At 38.9% G+C, this 17856-nt stretch overlaps 1 protein-coding gene across 2 annotated transcripts in view; it reads left to right on the top strand.

Moving 5' to 3' along the window:
* Positions 1 to 17856, top strand: part of LOC126248494 (dimethyladenosine transferase 2, mitochondrial) — a 41879-nt gene that overhangs the window by 8909 nt on the left and 15114 nt on the right. For both annotated transcript variants that reach the window (XM_049949526.1, XM_049949525.1), the window contains exons 2-4: positions 634 to 794; positions 1055 to 1202; positions 14614 to 14753. In XM_049949526.1, coding sequence (XP_049805483.1) covers positions 634 to 794; positions 1055 to 1202; positions 14614 to 14753 — 449 coding nt within the window. The remainder of the gene's footprint in view (positions 1 to 633; positions 795 to 1054; positions 1203 to 14613; positions 14754 to 17856) is intronic.

The raw sequence follows: 17856 nt of genomic DNA on the forward strand, positions 1-17856 counted from the left end.
GGTGTAAGCTCTAATTTCTCAGTCAGTCATTCTTTCTGCTCAACGTTTTTGAATGGAATGAGAGTAGAGAATAATGTTATTGGTACAGTGTACACCATACAGTGGGCTTCAGGATTACACAGTTAGAAGTAGGTTCTATTGGATGACACACAGAGAACTTCCTCTTTCATTACAGAAACAAATTTCTTTAACTAAACTCTCCTCACAGATACTTTCCCCTTGCATTTTTCAATATGGCATGGATGTAAACATTAGGCTTTGCTACCACACAGGTTGTTACTGCAGCTTTATTTGACTTTCACATTCATCGACTTCGTCATCTCACGACCAGATTGTCATCTTTCAACCTAATCAAGACCTCAGCCTGCACTACAGCTCAGTCTGTCACCACAACCAAGGTTTCAAGGAGGAGGTGGCGGGACATCCTATACATAGCTTTACCCTAATTGCAATTGAACAGCTGTAATTGTTGTTAGTTTTGTGGAAGAAAACACTGAAATGGTTGTTATTGAAAAAAATTGTTTTGTTCCAAACAAGTATAATTTTACAGTAAGCGATAGAGTGTAGCATAGTTACATAAACTGTACTGCATAATTTCTAAGTAAGCATTCTATATAATGTACTTTCTTTCAGATGAGATAGTGACAACCATTAACAAAGAAGTTGAAAGCTTAAACTCACCAATAATAGAAGCAAATCCAGGACTTGGACTTATAACTAAAAGATTGCTTAATTGTGGTGCACAAAACTTGCAGTTATATGAATCCAGTGCTGAGTTTAAAGCTCGTTTGCAGGTGAATTATATAGTCAACATTTTTGTACCAGTTATCATAATTAGTGGATTACCTTCAAACCTAATTATGGGTTGTCATATATGAACTATAGTGAACCAACAGTACTATCATAGCAGATTTATTGAGTTAAATTTATTATCCATTATTACTTGTCGCATATATTTGTCCTTTTGATTGATGTTGATACTGCTTGCACAGTATCTCTGTGAGAATACTGTTGTGTTAGACTCAGTTTAGTCACATTAATGCATCTTCTTTAGGCCATTGAAGAAGAAAACAGGAGTCGAGTAACACTTTACTCAGCAGATATTTTAGATCTTGCAAAGTTCAAATTTCAAGACAAAATGGACAGTGGTAGCAGAGTTGAAACTATTATAAAACGTGTCCCTGCAAGAAGTTGGAATGACGGTATGTAATTGTTGGGAGATAGCCGTAGAGCTTTATTTTACGGCTTCTAGAATTTTTGTATTTGTTTTCAGGAAATGCACCCAGTACAGTAATATTACAAAAAAAATTGTTATAATTATCTTAGTTTTCTTCCTGCAGTACCTGTAAAGTACTGTGATACTGCGGGAAGAATGCTGACAGAGCTAAGTCAAACCAAGCCCCTGGAGTAGACAATGTTCCCTCAGAACTTCTGATATCTTTGGCAGAGCCAGCCATGACTAAACTATTCCGAGTGGTGTCCAAGATACATGAGACAAGAAATATCTTCATACTTCAATTCCAGTTCCAAAGAAAGTAGGTGCTAGCAGGTGTGAATCATACATTGTCTTGAAAGGAGGACAACAAGAGAACAGAATCTTCTGAAATGTGGTGCTACAAGAATGCTGAAGATTAGATGGGCGGGTGACCTAACAAATGAAGTCGTACGGAATAGTACTGGGGAGAAAAGAAATTTGTGGTGTATTTTGATTAAAAGAATGGATCAGTTGGTAAGAAATACTGTGAGGCGCCAAGGAATTATCAGTTTAGTATTGGATGGAAGTGTGTGGGTGGGTGGGTGGGTGGGTGGGTGGGTGGGTGTGGGTAGGGGGGGGGGGGGGGGGGGAATTGCAGAGGAAGACCAAAGCAGCTTCAAATGAATGTATGTTACATTAGTTATTCAGAGAGGAAGAGGCTTGCTCAGTATCAAGTAGCAGTGAGTGGTGCATGCATCCACTCTCTGGACTGAAGATAACAATACCACCACCACCATATAATCTGTTATAGAAGTCAACTCCTGACACTGACTATGGAGATTATTGAAAGCTGAAAATATCATTTAAAACTTGTACAGCTGGAAAACTTGAATAATTTTGTCCAAGAATATTGATCTGACAGGGCTGATGGATAAATTGGGATGCTAAAATTTGTTTTACATGCCTCTTAATCTACCTCCTTTCTTACACACAACTCCCATACTGTAACATATGGGCTTAATGTTAACACACATTATCAGGTCAAAAGCATTATGAACTTTAGTATGGGTTCTTTCCACCCTTCGCATTTGTGATGGCTTGAACTCTGCTGAGGACATCTTCAATGAGGTGTCTGAATGTCTGTGGAGGAATGGCAGCCCATTCTTCTTCAAGTGGAAAAAACCAGAGCAGGTTGTGATGTATGCTGGGATCTAGGGAAAGCGTACTGTAATGACTAAACTACGATGGGTTGCAAAAATAATCATCTAAATATGAAAATTAGCTGTAAGTCTGGTAACTTAGGTAGAGACTTTTGGTGAAAGCCACTTTTGTCAGTCCATTAAGAGAGCACATGGGGGGGGGGGGGGGGGGAGAGACCACTGATTTCGCACTCACTGTTTGCAAATTGGAGTTAAGATGTGATGCAGTCACCTATTATCTATAAGTAGAAAGCTCCAAATGCTGTATATAGAGACCCGCAAACACCAAACAAGATGGAGTTCAGCAGAATTTGAGAGTCCCAGCCAATGAACAAGCCTACAGCAGAAGCTATGTAAGTGAGCATCAGATTCAATTAACTTTGTGCAATCAGAAGGACTTGCAAAAGCTTGCCAGTACGTACATCTGGACTGGGGTTACTGTACATTTGTCTACGTGATCGCAACAAGCAGCTCACAGCAGTAAACAAGACATGGCACCTTTGCAGCAATTATGATAACCAAGATCGGGGACACTGACCGTAGAATCAGCAACATGTGTGTGCTAACCGCACCAAATTCCAACCTTACATTTGCACAAGATATCAACACAACACTGCTGCCTGATCGAGAAACGTAGTGAGTGGATCACAACACAGTGTGTAATTGAGGTCTACATCTGTGAAAAAGGATAAAAAAAACACCTAATCTGAATCTGGAAGGTAGTGAGGTCCCCACTCAGTACAGCCCTGCATTCACATGGAGAAACCATGTGAGCGACACACCCTTCACTCGCTACACATACAGAAGCTTGCAGCCAGTAGTTACACTATGCACCAATTCACGATGCTCACTCACTAAGTGTCAGGCAAGCAGTGCGGATTGTCCTACATCGACCTTCTGCCACTCACTCGTCTCACGATTAAATTGAGCGAATAAACTAATACAATCCATTATAGTTGATAATGTTAATGGTACTGACCAGAAAGAAGTAGTAAGTGTAAAGTTTAGTGGTAAACGTAGCGCATCGCACATGCTCACACTGTACATTCACTGCGAGTATGCAAATGATTTCAAAAGCCTGGCACTGTGTAGTGGTCAATAAGCACATGATTTATTCACGGCTGTTAAGAAATGCTTGCTCAGCTGCGTTATCAGGCAAAGTAGCATCGGTCCTCTTTGAAAATTGCCGCCAACATTTGCAAAGGGTATTTTACATCTGTCTCTCACACTGCACCCATGTGCAGGCCATACAGGTGGGCTGTATGCCTGTCGAGCTCTTCTGCTCAGCATGTAGTCTTGTCTGACACATTGATGTTAATCCTGAGAGCTTTTGGTGGAAATAAAGATGAACTTGGAGAGTTTGTGGACTAGTGTGACCTAGCATACAATCTAACACCAAGCCATAGTGATAGTGTGATATTAAAATTTGTTAAAACTGAAATTGTGGGCACAGCTCAAAGTAAACTACTCTTAAATTATTTAACAGTAACTTGGGCAGATGTGAAAAATGGACTCTGGATTACCATGTGTGTTTATTATTCTCTAGTTAACAGAAAAGAGCCAAAAGCATGGCCGAATGGGTGAGTCCTATTAATACATTGCAACAGCAATTTCTAGAAGCTGTTGAGGGAGTGACGAGAGCATCAGATATTCCAGGTAGCCATACTCTAATTGGGAAAATGCCATAAGCAGTGTTTGTACAAGGTATCAAAGATAGGATGATTAAAACAGGTGTGAGAGCAAGAGGAGGTCGTGCGGTAGCGTTCTCGCTTCCCGCGCCCGGGTTCCTGGGTTCGATTCCCGGTGGGGTCGGGGATTTTCCCTGCCTCGTGATGCCTGGGTGTTGTGTGATGTCCTTAGGTTAGTTAGGTTTAAGTAGTTCTAAGTTCAAGGGGACTGATGACCATAGATGATAAGTCCCATAGTGCTCAGAGCCAATTTGAAGAGCAAGAGGAGAGAATTTAATGTTAGCACAAATAGTATATCTAGTATTAACAGAAGCAGCATCCATCATGTCTAGTAAAGAAAAGTTCATTGAATACAGTCATCGAGAGACTACTGTTTTAGGTTAAGAGAGGCAGCCACCATGCGAGGAACTGCACTATGGACAAACACATCAGGAAATAAGCAGAGAAACAGGCACCACTGCCGAAATGGATAGAGCAAACTCTGTGCAGAGGTCATTACAGGGAAATTGGAAGCCTGCGACTGACGCGGTGTCATCAATGCGATCTTTGGGGGCATCTGTGGCCGTGTGCTATGGCGAGACCTGTGATGTGTTATTTTTTAAATGAACCCACCACCATTTAACTGTAGTGTTGTTTATTTAATTATGACCCAGGTTTCGTTCTTTTATGCCATTTTGAAGTGATTGAGTTTATGTCATTAACATATATTGCAGGACATCAAACTCAAAATTGGCCATCAATTAAAAAATGCTACATGTAAAACCATCATCTAGTAAAAACATTATTTTACATCTGTCGTTTTGTAGGAGTGAATATTTTCCTTAATTTGTGGCATAAAAAGGCCAAAACCAGATTTGTAATTAAATAAACAACAATACAGTCAAATGGTGGTGTGTTTATTTAAAAATTATTGTATGACTATTATTCAGCAATGCCGAAAACTGTGATGTGTTGAGTTTATAAAGAACTACGACATTTACCCCAACAGTGTAGTGTCAGTGCTAGGCTAACGAATATGAAGATTCAGAAACTAGGAAACGAGTATGCAATCACCCCATGTCACAAAGTTGTTTTCACTAGACTGCAAGTGCAGGAGTGATGATGTAAATATAAGATGTGCTCATGGAAGTGTGGGAACGGCAAGTTCCATAGTAGATACTGCTACTCAGGTTAACGTAATAAAGGAATCATCACTGAAGAGTACAGTGGGCAGGAGCGCTGACAAAAGAATAAAACTTGAAGGAAAGAGGTAATAGACACTTGGATCCTGAGGTTAACGCTGAAGACAGATGACGTTGGGGTGTGTGTGTGTGTGTGTGTGTGTGTGTGTGTGTGTGTGTGTGTGTGTCAGATGTGTATGAAGGAATTTTAGGCAGACTTCTGCAAGAGTTTAAAGTAATCATAGATTTCACAATGAAGAAGATGCTGTGGGTCAAGGGCAGACCAGTACAATTACAGATGGAACTGGAAGCGAAATGGCGAATCTTCCTTACTGGAAGAGAGTGACAGAAAAATGAGTGGTGTCCCATGGTTTGGACATTAGGCATCCGAGAGAAATGGCTCACAGTGGCAAGTGTATCATTAGGAATCCAGGTAGAATCCGACATAGAGCCAAGAAGAAGAGAGACTGCCAGAGCAAGGATTCACAAGAATTAAGAAGTGTAGGAAGAGATAGGACATAACACGTAAAGTAAAAATTGAACAAAGATGAGCAGCAGATGGAAAGAAAAGAGACCCTGTGTAATGGTATCCAAATAGGCCCATGAGAAAAAAAGATTTTAAAGATTACAGTGCAGAACACAGATCTGACCTAAGGAATAATGGATAGCCAACAGTTGCAAACAGGAGGATATTTATCTGCAGCATTTGTAACTGTACAGAGAGACGATTCGTGAGGAATATTTTGAATACCACAGAAGAAGAAGTAATATTTGAATTTCACAAAGTGAAGATAGAAGCAGTACCTGACACGGGAGAAGGTGAGGAATGCCACATACGTAGTATAGTTACAGTAAACCAAAAGAGAAATTCATTAATTAGCAAATTAAAGGAAATGGTGTGAGTGAATTGCATAAACAAAAAGAAAAGGACTTTCATTATGTAATTGTGTTTTTCATATCATGTTGAATATCACCTGTCTGGAGATAGATCAACGGAAATGGTGAAGCATGAAATTAAGTTGAAACCAAAAGTGCAAGGTAAAATGGAAAATGTCTGGCCGTATCTGCTACCAGAGATGCAGAAGGAAGCCATCTGAAACGAGATGGGAGCAATATTAATGGAGGATATCATTACACCAAGCATAAATGGTTGGAATTTACCGTCGCTAATGATTCAGAAGAAGATGGATGCGTCTTGGGTACTAAAGTAGAGAATAGTTGCAGATTACCAGAGATTACATGACATCTGTATTAGCTCTGTGTTAGCTGTGTGATTTAAACCGACTGTGAGTGTGATAAAAGAGTATCCAAGAGACGCTACCACAAAGCAATTATATAGCTTTCTAGTGATCGTGTCATTTTATCGTTGTTTTATTAAGGACTTCAGTCGGATAGTGAAACTTGTGTGAATTACTGAGGAAAGGAGCAAACTAGGAGTGGTTGACTCAGCAGATCACAGCTTTCCAAAAATTAAAGGAGGAAATGACTAACCCCTGATCTTACAGTATCCTGATCTTGCAAAGCAGTTCATAATTATAATGGATGCTAGCAAGCAGTCAGTAAGTGCCTTACTGAGTCAAAGAGAATAAGGACAGGATTCAGCTGTCACCTTTGAATCCAGAATGTTGGACCGTGCCAAGAGAGGGTATAGCATGACCAAGTGAGAGCTCTTAGCCATTGTGTTGGCTGTGAAACACAACCGACCTTACGTACACAGAAGAAAATTCATTGTATGTACTGATCACATACCCTTGAAATGGTTGGCATGTATAAGTGGTCAGTCTTGAAGATTAATGAAATGCAGGATTAAACTGACAGAATAGAACTTTGAGATAATATGCAAAAAGGAATCAAAAAACATAGTTGCAGATGGATTGTCACAGATACCAGAAGACCCAGTTATAGTCATCAAGAATGTGGAAGAGACTGATCAGGAAGATCAAGATAACCAGCAACCAGTGATTAGTGAAGAGGAGAAGCGAGCTATTCTGAAGCAATTTCACAATTCACTGATTGTTGGACATCAAGAAACCAACCACCCATATGACCGTCTTAAAAGGTATAGATAATGAAGAGATATGAAGAAAGGCATAGAAGAGTACATTCGAAGTTTTGAGAGTTGTCAGAAGAACAAGATTACGCAGAATAAGGTGAAGATGCCGTTAGTGCTGATGGAAATACCCAACCAGGTTTTTGCTTGTTGTGATATCAGTATAGTCGGATTGCTTCAGATAACAGAGAGAAGTAATAGATTCATCGTAACATTTCAGGATACACTCACAAAATTGATTGTAGCAGAGCCCATAGCGCAATACGAAGTTGACGCAATAATTCAAGTCTTAATGCAAACAATAATTAGTGATTATGGGATACTGTCAGTATTATTGAATGACCAACGATGAGACTTCCTAAGTGACACCTTAAAGAGGGTTTATCATGTACTGAGAATCTGAAAGATCTAATATTTTGTGCATACCATCTGCAAACAACTGGAGCACTTGAAAAGATGCATCAAACATCTACACCATTATGTGGGAACGAAGCAGGAAAATTAGAATGAATGGATGCATTTTGTCACTTTTGTATATAACACTACACTGCGTTCATCAACTAGGCTCACTCCATTTGAGTTATTTTTTGGGAGAATCTGCCCAAAATACAATACAACTATGAGGATTACTTAACAGAGCTAAAGGAAAAGATGCACTGCATGCACCAGATAGCAAGGAGATTTAATAAGGAATGTAAGGAGAAGAATAATGAGTATTATGGTCACACTCGAAACCCCGAGGAATTCAAGTCAGGAAACAAGGTATTATTACATGATGAAAATGTGAAAAGATGGCATCAAAGAAGTTAACAATCCCATGGAGGGGACCTTTTCGTGTTGTAAGGTCTCATGGAACAAATGTTGTACTTCAGTTAACAAATAAGACTTTCGTAACATTACATGTGGACACATTCAAGCAGTTTATATAACATTAGAAATATGAGGCTGTGATAAAGTCGAGTCCATTTGTTCTGAAAGATAAAAGAGAAAAAATAAACAAAATTCCATCTTAAAACTTATTTAATAGGATCTTAGGTATAGAAGTTCTACAGGTGTAGGTGAGGGAGATGTAATCAGCACTTGGAGACAAGCTAAACACATGTCACTTTGCCTCTATTAACCTAACTGTGGGAACAGTAGCAAACAGGAAGAGAGGACGTAGATGGAATATGTCAGTGAGAAATATAAGCTTTAGACATCTGAGCTACTGCATCCATTGCAGAATGTGGAAAGATGAGAGGTGTTACAGCCATATGCATGTGAATTGTGATCCAGCTTACGGGAAGAAAAATATCCCAAGAAGTGAACCCCCTAAGTGAAATTATTCCTAACCCCATTGCTTTCTCTCCAGATACACAAAATCACATATGAAGGTTGGGGAAGATGTGATTACTAATTGTATATGTACGTGTTACAGGGATGCGTTAATTGTATCATTGGAAATTTTATTTCTATTTTTTATATATACTCATCAAGTTCCATAGGACCAAATTGAGAAGCAAGTCTCCGAGTTCGTGGAACGTGTCAGTGCATGAACTTACAACATAAAAGTAATAACACATAAAAATGAATGTTCATGAACCTGAAAAAAAGTCTGTCCATAAGTTTAAGTAAACGCTATCAGCAATACAATAAGAATCAGCTTAATTTTTCAAGGAACTCCTCGACAGAATAAAAGGAGTGACCCATGAGGAAACTCTTCAGTTTCCATTTGAAAGCACGTGGATTACTGCTAAGATTTTTGAATTCGAGTGGCATCTTATTGAAAATGGATGCAGCAGTATACTGCACACCTTTTTGCACAAGAGTTAAGGAAGTCCGATCCAAATGGAGGTTTGATTTCTGCCGAGTATTAACCAAGTGAAAGCTGCTTATTCTTGGTAATAAACTAATATTGGTAACAAGAAACAACAATAAGGAATATACATATTGAGAGGCCGATGTCAAAATACCCAGTCTCGTGAACAGAGGTCGACAAGAGGTTCGTGAACTCACACCACTTATTGCCCGAACCGCCCGTTTCTGAGCCAAAAATATCCTTCTAGAGTGGGAAGATTTACCTTAAAACAAAATACCATACAACATAAGTGAATGAAAATAAGCAAAGTAGACTAATTTACTTGTCGAAGTATCACTCTTTTTTGATACCGTTCGAATAGTAAAAATGGCAGTATTAAGTCTTTGAACAAGAGCCTGAACATGGGCTTTCCACGACAGCTTACTATCTATCTGAACACCTAGAAATTTGAACTGTTCAGTTTCACTAATCATATGCCCGTTCTGTGAGATTAAAATGTCAGGTTTTGTTGAATTGTGTGTTAGAAACTGTAAAAACTGAGTCTTACTGTGATTTAACATTAGTTTATTTTCTACAAGCCATGAACTGAGGTCATGTACTGCACTATTTGAAACCGAGTCAATGTTGCACACAACATCCTTTACTACCAAGCTAGTGTCATCAGCAAACAGAAATATTTTAGAGTTACCCATAATACTAAAGGGCATATCATTTATATAAAGTAAGAGGTGAACCAATTGTGAGCTACTCCCCTTATTCCATAATGGTCCAACTTCTGGAGCAATATTGTGAGATCAACACAGTCAAATGCCTTAGTTAAATCAAAAAATACGCCAAGCATTCGAAACTTTTTGTTTAGCCCATCTAGTACCTCGCAGAGAAAAGAGAATATAGCATTTTCAGTTGTTAAACGACTTCTAAAGCCGAACTGTACATTTGATAGCAAATCGTGTATGAATAATGATTATGTGTTAAAAAAAAGAAAATAAAAAAGGGGGGAGAGAGAGAGAGGAACTCACATATGTACGCACTATGAAACTTTTGTTACAAAGAAGTGTAATATTAGTGCCTAAGATTTGAGGACAAATCTTCCCCCAATAAGGGAGATGTAATGACCGAATCATGAGGAGGTTGCCAGCTGTAAGTCTTGTAACTTAGATCAAAATACAGTGCAAGCCACTTTCATCAATCCATTAAGAGGTCACATGCATTGGGAAACTTCTGTTTTCATGCTCGCTGATTGCGAATTGGAGGTAAAAAGTGGTGCAGTCATGTACAATCTATAAGCAAACAGCCCCAAATGCCAAATAGGCCTATAGAGGTTCTGAAACACCAATCAAGACAAGAGCTCAACAGAGTTTGAGAGTTTGTTCGAACAGCAGCAGCCTTGGATGAACGAACCTATAGCAGATACTATATAAGTGAGCATGAAACTCTGTTAACTTCGTGAGCTCAGGACAACTTGCACAAGCTTATCTGTACGAACCTCTAGACTAGGGTTACTGGTTTCCATCGTACGTTTGGCCATTGTGACAAGTACTCGAATGTAAGGGTTTGATTAGAACAGTAGAATCTGCCACTTCCATGGATCATGGTCTGTAGTATCATACATTACTGCATCTTAACAAAGTTAAAGGCCAGGGTGGCCATTTGTTCTAGTAAGCATCATCTGTGTTCTTGTAAACCAGTGTCTGTGCTCTTCTGCATGTTCATTGCTAATGCATTGAAAAATCATCGAAGCCTTTCCGTACTGTTTCCAACCACAGAGACCAGAAAAATCTCAGCTTGATCCCGTCATTATTTCATTCCTGTCCACAGCCACTCATGTAGCAAGAAACAGATGACCTCAACATCCCGCTTTACCTCTGATCTGAGTGTGAGCTTTTAAGTATGTATGTCGCGACACGTTCTAACTCATCTCAAAGGTAAAACTTTTGTGAGGTGGCTGGCTACAGCTGTTAAGTATTTTGAAAAAAGCACATTTGTAGCATCAGCTGTACAATTTTATATTTATTCTCAACTGGTTTCAGTTATAAAAACAGTCGTCACAGGAGGAAAACTGTATACATCTGTGTATCGAAAATACATTTTTGTCAGATAGGACATCCATTGATGTATACTGTTTTTCTCCTGTAAAGGTGGTTTTATAACTGAAGCTGATGAGAACAAAAATAAAATTGTACAGCTTATGGCATGAATATGTTTAAAAAAAAACATCCCAAAAGTATTCCATTGGGTTCAGGCTGGAACTCTGGGCAGGCCTGTCCATTTCAGGAATGTTATCATCTACAAACCATTGCCTCACAGTTGCTGCTTTATTGCAGAGTGCATTGTTGTGCTGATACAATCAGTCATTGTCTTGGAACTGTTCCTCTGCCCTACGCAGTATACGATGCTGTAAAATGTGTTCATACCCTTCCCCACTAAGCATTTTCTTACACGCAATAAGTAGAGTACACGCTAAGCACAAAAAATACCCTTATTCTGCAACATCACCTACTCTGTACTTCACTCTTTGCACTACACATGATGGCAGGTAACAGTGTCCAGGTACTCACCAAACCCTTCCAGCAGATTGCTCATTTCGTCATCCACTGTCCATTGGTCTCTCTCTTTACATCACCTCAAGTGTCATCTAGCGTTGTCTGCACAAAAGATGGCTTATGAGGAGTTGCTCGACCAATGCACCCCATTCTTTTTAACACACTATGCACAAATATTGTGCTGTCGACTGCTGGTAGCACATTGGAATTCACGGGTAATTCATTCTGCTGCTTTCATGTGATTTTTTACAACTACCCTCTGCAATTGTTGTCGGTCCCTGGCCCTAAGTAAATGAGGCCTACCTGAGATAGTTTTAGCTGTGGCTGTTTTGGGCAGCTTTAGAATAGTTGAAATGCCCTTCATGTATTTGTTATTGAGGTGACATCCAATGACTAGGCCACATTCAAAGTTACTGAGCTCTCCTGACCAACCCATTCTGCTGTTCCTGCTTCTCTACTGACAACACAATACTTCCCGTCTCCTTTTATACTGATGGGTCCACCTCCCATGACATCCAGTGGGTTGGTTACGCCCCCAAATCAATCAACCAACCAACCAACATCTAGTGGCCAATTCCGCATTATAGGTGTCTGGATATTTTTATAAGGTAGTTTATTTGCATATGAGAAAGCTTACAAACATTACTCTCTAAAGATTTCAGCAATATTCCAATAAGCTTTTATTTTCTAATAATTTCATTGTTAGTAGATTTATGATACCAGTGTTGCTCTCTTAGTTCTGCTGCTTGTTGTCTTGGTCCACTTACGAGTAGCACTCGATGTGACGACCACTGATATCAACACAGATACAGTATCACTGTACCATATTCTGGTGCACACAACCATCAATACCTGGTCCTCCAGCAACCGCTGCAACCATAACCAACAGCAGTAGGCCTATCTTGGATGCCACAAGGGTCTCCTAAATCAAGGATTTCATGTGACCCCACAGTTAGTAGTCTAGTGGGTTCAAGTCAGAAGAAGATGCGGGCCAAGCAGTTGGGCTTGTGCTGGAACTACATTTTGACACACATGCAGTGGCTCGTCTTCCAAGAGCCTATGCAGCATGCCATCCAAGAATCACAGGTACGAAGCCCCCCCCCCTCCCCTCCCCCTGAGATGTGGTAGAAGAAGGTATGGCCCACTCACACATCCATCCAACAACCCTGCCCAAATGTTCAGACCATATCATTCCTGAAACCCATGGGGGCATATAGTGTGGGGGTTTTCATCAAACACATGTGGCTGTTGTGGGAACTGAGAACACTTTTCCTGGTGAACTTTGCTTTATCCATGAAAAGGATCCACCATGGGAAGTCGGGCTTTCCACATAATTGCGCAAGAACCACCTGCAGAAGTGGGCTTGTGAACTAAAATCCTGTGGCTGCATTGTCTGTACCTTCTGGGGCTTGTACAGGTGTATCTGCTGCTCATGCAGAACACACCAGACAGTTCCGTGATCCACAATCAGTCTGCCTCCTGTGTTTCTGGTACTCATCGTTGCATCCACTTCCACTGCATGGAGTACAACCTCTTAAAACATGGGTGTGCAGCATCCCCATGGAGCACCACATGTGGTGAATACCTGTCTTCGAGGGCTGCTGGTGCACCGTAGCAATGAGCGAGAGCAGAAGTGTCTGGCGGTGTGGAAAACACTATGCATATAACTGATGGGCAGCCCTCCCATCGTACTGTGCTTCAGCGCACAGTAGTAGTATATCTGTGTAATCCACAAACGTGTAGTTCACAGTGTTCAGCAGCAACACACTAAAAATGAAATGTACACACAGTTTGCATTCTGTTGTGTAGTGGATGATTACTACTTTAAAGCAGTGCAATACGAACAAAGACCACAAGCACAACAGCAGGTATGAACCTCTCTGGGCAGATCACAAACTCAACTGAATGGCATGTAAACAAATGTTTAGTGGGCATGGGACATCAGGTCATCAGTGAATGACATATGAAATACCCTAGCCAGTGGTGCCAAAAAAGTGGGAGATTTGAACATATGTTGTGGTGTTTTGTGTGTAGTGGGGAAAATGGTATGTTTCTGGACATGTGTTCCTACACTGGACTTAACTGTCTTGGTCTCCACTACAAGTCCTCAATGTCTATAAAGGGAATTTAGTTACACCCTATATAACACATTACCTTTGTTTACTCATTTGTCATATTGTTGTAACTGTATTTCATTGATACGCTTGCACTCTATTTCATTCTGTATTGAAGCTGATGTTGCCTATTTTATGTCTAGCTGTTCTCTGCACTAAATATGTTACTTTATTCCTTTCTTCAATTATTATTTGTCTGTGTAAAATACTTAGTGGATATCATCTTTAATGTGAATGATACACACTGTCCTTGCCTCTGTTTATATTCATATGTTTGTACGCATTGTGTATGTTAATCCTTTTATTTGTCTGAGAAAACATATCATTGTGAAATGATCCTAGGGTGGTTATAATACTAATTCAAATACTAGTAGTTTGAACAGTAACTAAGTTAGATTCCACAAAAGAAACTACTCCAGTAATTTCTTGATTTTTTTTTTTTCTGGAAATTTGAAACTCCATAGTATGCTCTAAATGTGACTATGAATTGTAGTCCTCCTAAGTTGAATTACAGTTTTATAATAGTGGTCTTTTTCATTTAGTGCATCATTTCCTATCATTTCACTATACGAACAAATATTCCTAGTCCAGAAATTGATTTATTTTTTAGATATAGTACATCTTAAAAACTCTCGGGTCACTGAGCAGACAGAAAGATAGTGTTAAGTATAAAAATAAAAACATACTTACAGGTTTACTGAGTTTCATAATGCATTTTCAGTTAATTTGTGCTTCATATCAAAAAATATTTTGTATATATGTTGTTATGCTTTTGGTTTTCTTTTTATATGTTTAAGATTCATTGAAACATATTTTTGTATCTTATAATCCTATCACCTGATCTTAAAATATCATTTTCATTTCAGACATAGCATTCAGAGTGGTCGGTGTGCTGCCATCATTTGGTTTCTTGAAGTACCTAATGCTGAGTCACATACTGCAGAGTGGTCTCATGCTGCAAGGTCGGCCGGAGCTTTATGTCGTCATTAGTCCAACCCTCTACCATGTAGGCATGTTATACTTGTTTCAGAATGCTTGTAACGTAAATTTGCCAGTGTGTAATTTTGTAGCAGATAGTAGGATCCTATGGAGTTACTGCAGCCAAACGGTGTCCCACGAGGAATGGTCAGTATTCAGGGGTATGACAGGAACAATCATTTGAAGCAAAAAGTCTGGTAAATGTGGGCTCTAAAATGCGTACCTTAAGAGCTATGAGCTCTACTTCATCTTCACTACTGTGAAATACATCTGTTTCTCTGAACAAGTGCTCATAGCTCTTAAGATATGCATTTATAGCACGTTTACTAGATATCTTTGCTCCAAATGACTGTTCCTGTCACCCTGAATATTGACCATTCCTCCTTAGACACCCTGTAAAGTGATTATGTGGCTTTATTTTATAGTTTTCATTTCAATTTTTTTTTCCCACGTTTTCTTACAGAAGTGATCTTCCTTGAGTCAGTAGCTTTGTTTGTACTGTTACTTAAGTGATCTTCTTAACAACCTGTGCACTCTTTTTAATTGACCTAAACACTGTTTCTACTAATTACATGCATATCTCAAAGAACACACACTGTTGGCAATCTACAGCTGTATGAAATAATTCCAAAATTAATTCGCTGACTGCAAATTCCTTGATGGCTGTGTTTGGTATAGAACTACTACCCAACAGCGACATATGAATATTTGTACTGCCAGATAAGTGGGAAATCCAGGTTTGAGTCGTGGTTTGGTACAAATTTTCACGTGTTACCATTTAGTGGTAGATCTGTACCTAATACAGCCAATGTCAAGGAAATTGTAATCAGAAAATTAATTTCAGAATAACTGATTGTACTGTTTTTTTGAATGTACTGGAGTCACTGCAAGAGGCATATCAGCACATTTGTGGCCAAGGAGTCACCACCGGGTGGTCTTAGTGAGTGCAGTAATGAAGTATAAAATGGTTTTTTTATATTATAAATTATATGGAGCAAATTGTGCATAAATCAGAGAACATTGTATAATAGTGACAAACACAATGAGGCAGTGCAGTTGTTGAGACAATGACTTCATATTCAGGGTGGTGATGTTTGCTCTGTCCAATCATTCTCATTTAGATTTTCTGTGGTTTTTCTAAATCATTTGTGGCACATGCTGGGATGGTTCCTTCATCAAGACCACAGCCAACCACCTATCCTATCCTCATAAAAACATACTTATATATTATGTACGTATACATTTTGAGTTATTTATTTTCATTGTTTTATGATGACAAGTCTTATATCATTGTGGATAAATAAATGTTTCTAAATAAATTAAATCTGTTAGTGAGTGTAACTAATTTACAAATGTGGGTGAAGACAACATGTATCACAGTCAATTGAAAGGATTACATAGCAATAATGGAAATTCCTGGACAGAGCTACACACAAAATAAGGGAAAGTAACCACTCACCTATAGCGGATGTGTTAGTACACTGGACTTAAATTCTGAAGGATGGCGGTTCAATTCTCCATTCAGCCATCCAGATGTAGGTTTTCTGTGATTTCCCTACATTGTTCCAGGTGAATGCTGGGATGGTTCCTTTGAAAAGGTCACGGCTGATTTCTTTCCCCATCCTCTCATAACCCCAGCTCGTACTCCATTTGTTATGACCTCACTGATGGTGGGACGTTAAACTGTTAATCTTTCTTCCCTCATCTGATGAAAATTTAGGTGTCCCAAGATTATACGTTAGTGTAGGTTCAAGAAACATTAATTAATATTGCAGTGTGTAGAATTTTGTTATGGAATTAATCAAAATATGAATTTTTGTGTCGACCAGATGAAAGAGTATCCTCATTGGTTGACTATCTTGTGCATCTCAGAAATAGCTTTGCATAATTGTGGTTGAACACAATCAAACCATGCTTAAGAATTGACTTTCTTTTCTTCAGTTTAATTTCATCAGGTCCATTTAAGTTTTTTCTCTGCTCAAGAGTATAATGGTAGTCCCATGTTTCTCCATAGTTCTGAACTGACAGCAGAAATCTATTTGGTGACATATAAGTCACAAAGAAACAGTACTTCAAACTGTCTGATTTTGGCTATTCCTTATCAAAGGTTTGCATTAGCAATGTGTGTCATGCAAAGGTCTACATCACCTTTAATATGTTGTCTAGGATATGCTACATGCTGCTAAACAGTTTCCTACTTTGTAAATTATTTGCTGGTAGTCAGTTGATGGTCTTCCATAATCACATTGCAGAGATTCCAGTCACTTAAGATGTGCTTTCCTTAACTACAGGTCCAATGCATACTTCATCAATTGATGTTCAGATCAAATACATTCATTTATTCAGAAGGGAATGATCTTGGTTGAGAAACTTGTTTGCTTTATCCACCATGTCTGTGATTTGAAAAGTCATCATTTTTCTCCAGTAGCTAACTACCGTCACTGAAACACTAGCTTGAAATTCTTATCACATTCAAATTAATATTTCATTATATTAAAAGGCAAATTTCTGTTCAAAAATATCTTACATTCACTAAGAGACAGACTGTTTGGATAATATTTGACTACATCAAAATAAATTATGAAAGTGCTCTTAGTTTCTGCAACCGTGGCTCCTTTCTCCTTGGGAGAAAAAAGGAAATACCAGTAATTAGAGTGGGCTGGGGGGAGCATGGCACTAAGTACATAGCTTAATGGCATATCTTACATAGCCTATAACCAGCTAAACAGTACCACTTGTGATTGCAAGGCAGACTATTCAGTTCCTGTATTGTCAGGTTAATTGTTTCCTTTCAGGGGAAGGATAAAGGCAATTTCATTTTTAACTGCATGAGAATCGGTAAAGGTTTGTCTTTTGCAGTAAAATGGTTACCACTAGAATGTGAAGTTGTAAATATGTACTCCATTACTATCAATCATAATGATACTTTAAAAAATGAGGATGGATTACAAAGCATGGGTTAAATGAAAATGTAGTTGTGATGTTTCAGTTTTTACTATTTCTTATTCATTTCCAAACTCCAAAATTTGCACAAAATGGTGCAGCAGTAATCTTGATTATTAGTCTATTACATAGTTCTACATACACTGATCCGCCATAACATTATGACCACAGACCTGCTATCGATATAA

This window comes from Schistocerca nitens, chromosome 3 (assembly GCF_023898315.1).
Source record: "Schistocerca nitens isolate TAMUIC-IGC-003100 chromosome 3, iqSchNite1.1, whole genome shotgun sequence".
In the NCBI taxonomy this organism is placed as follows: Eukaryota; Metazoa; Arthropoda; class Insecta; order Orthoptera; family Acrididae; genus Schistocerca; species Schistocerca nitens.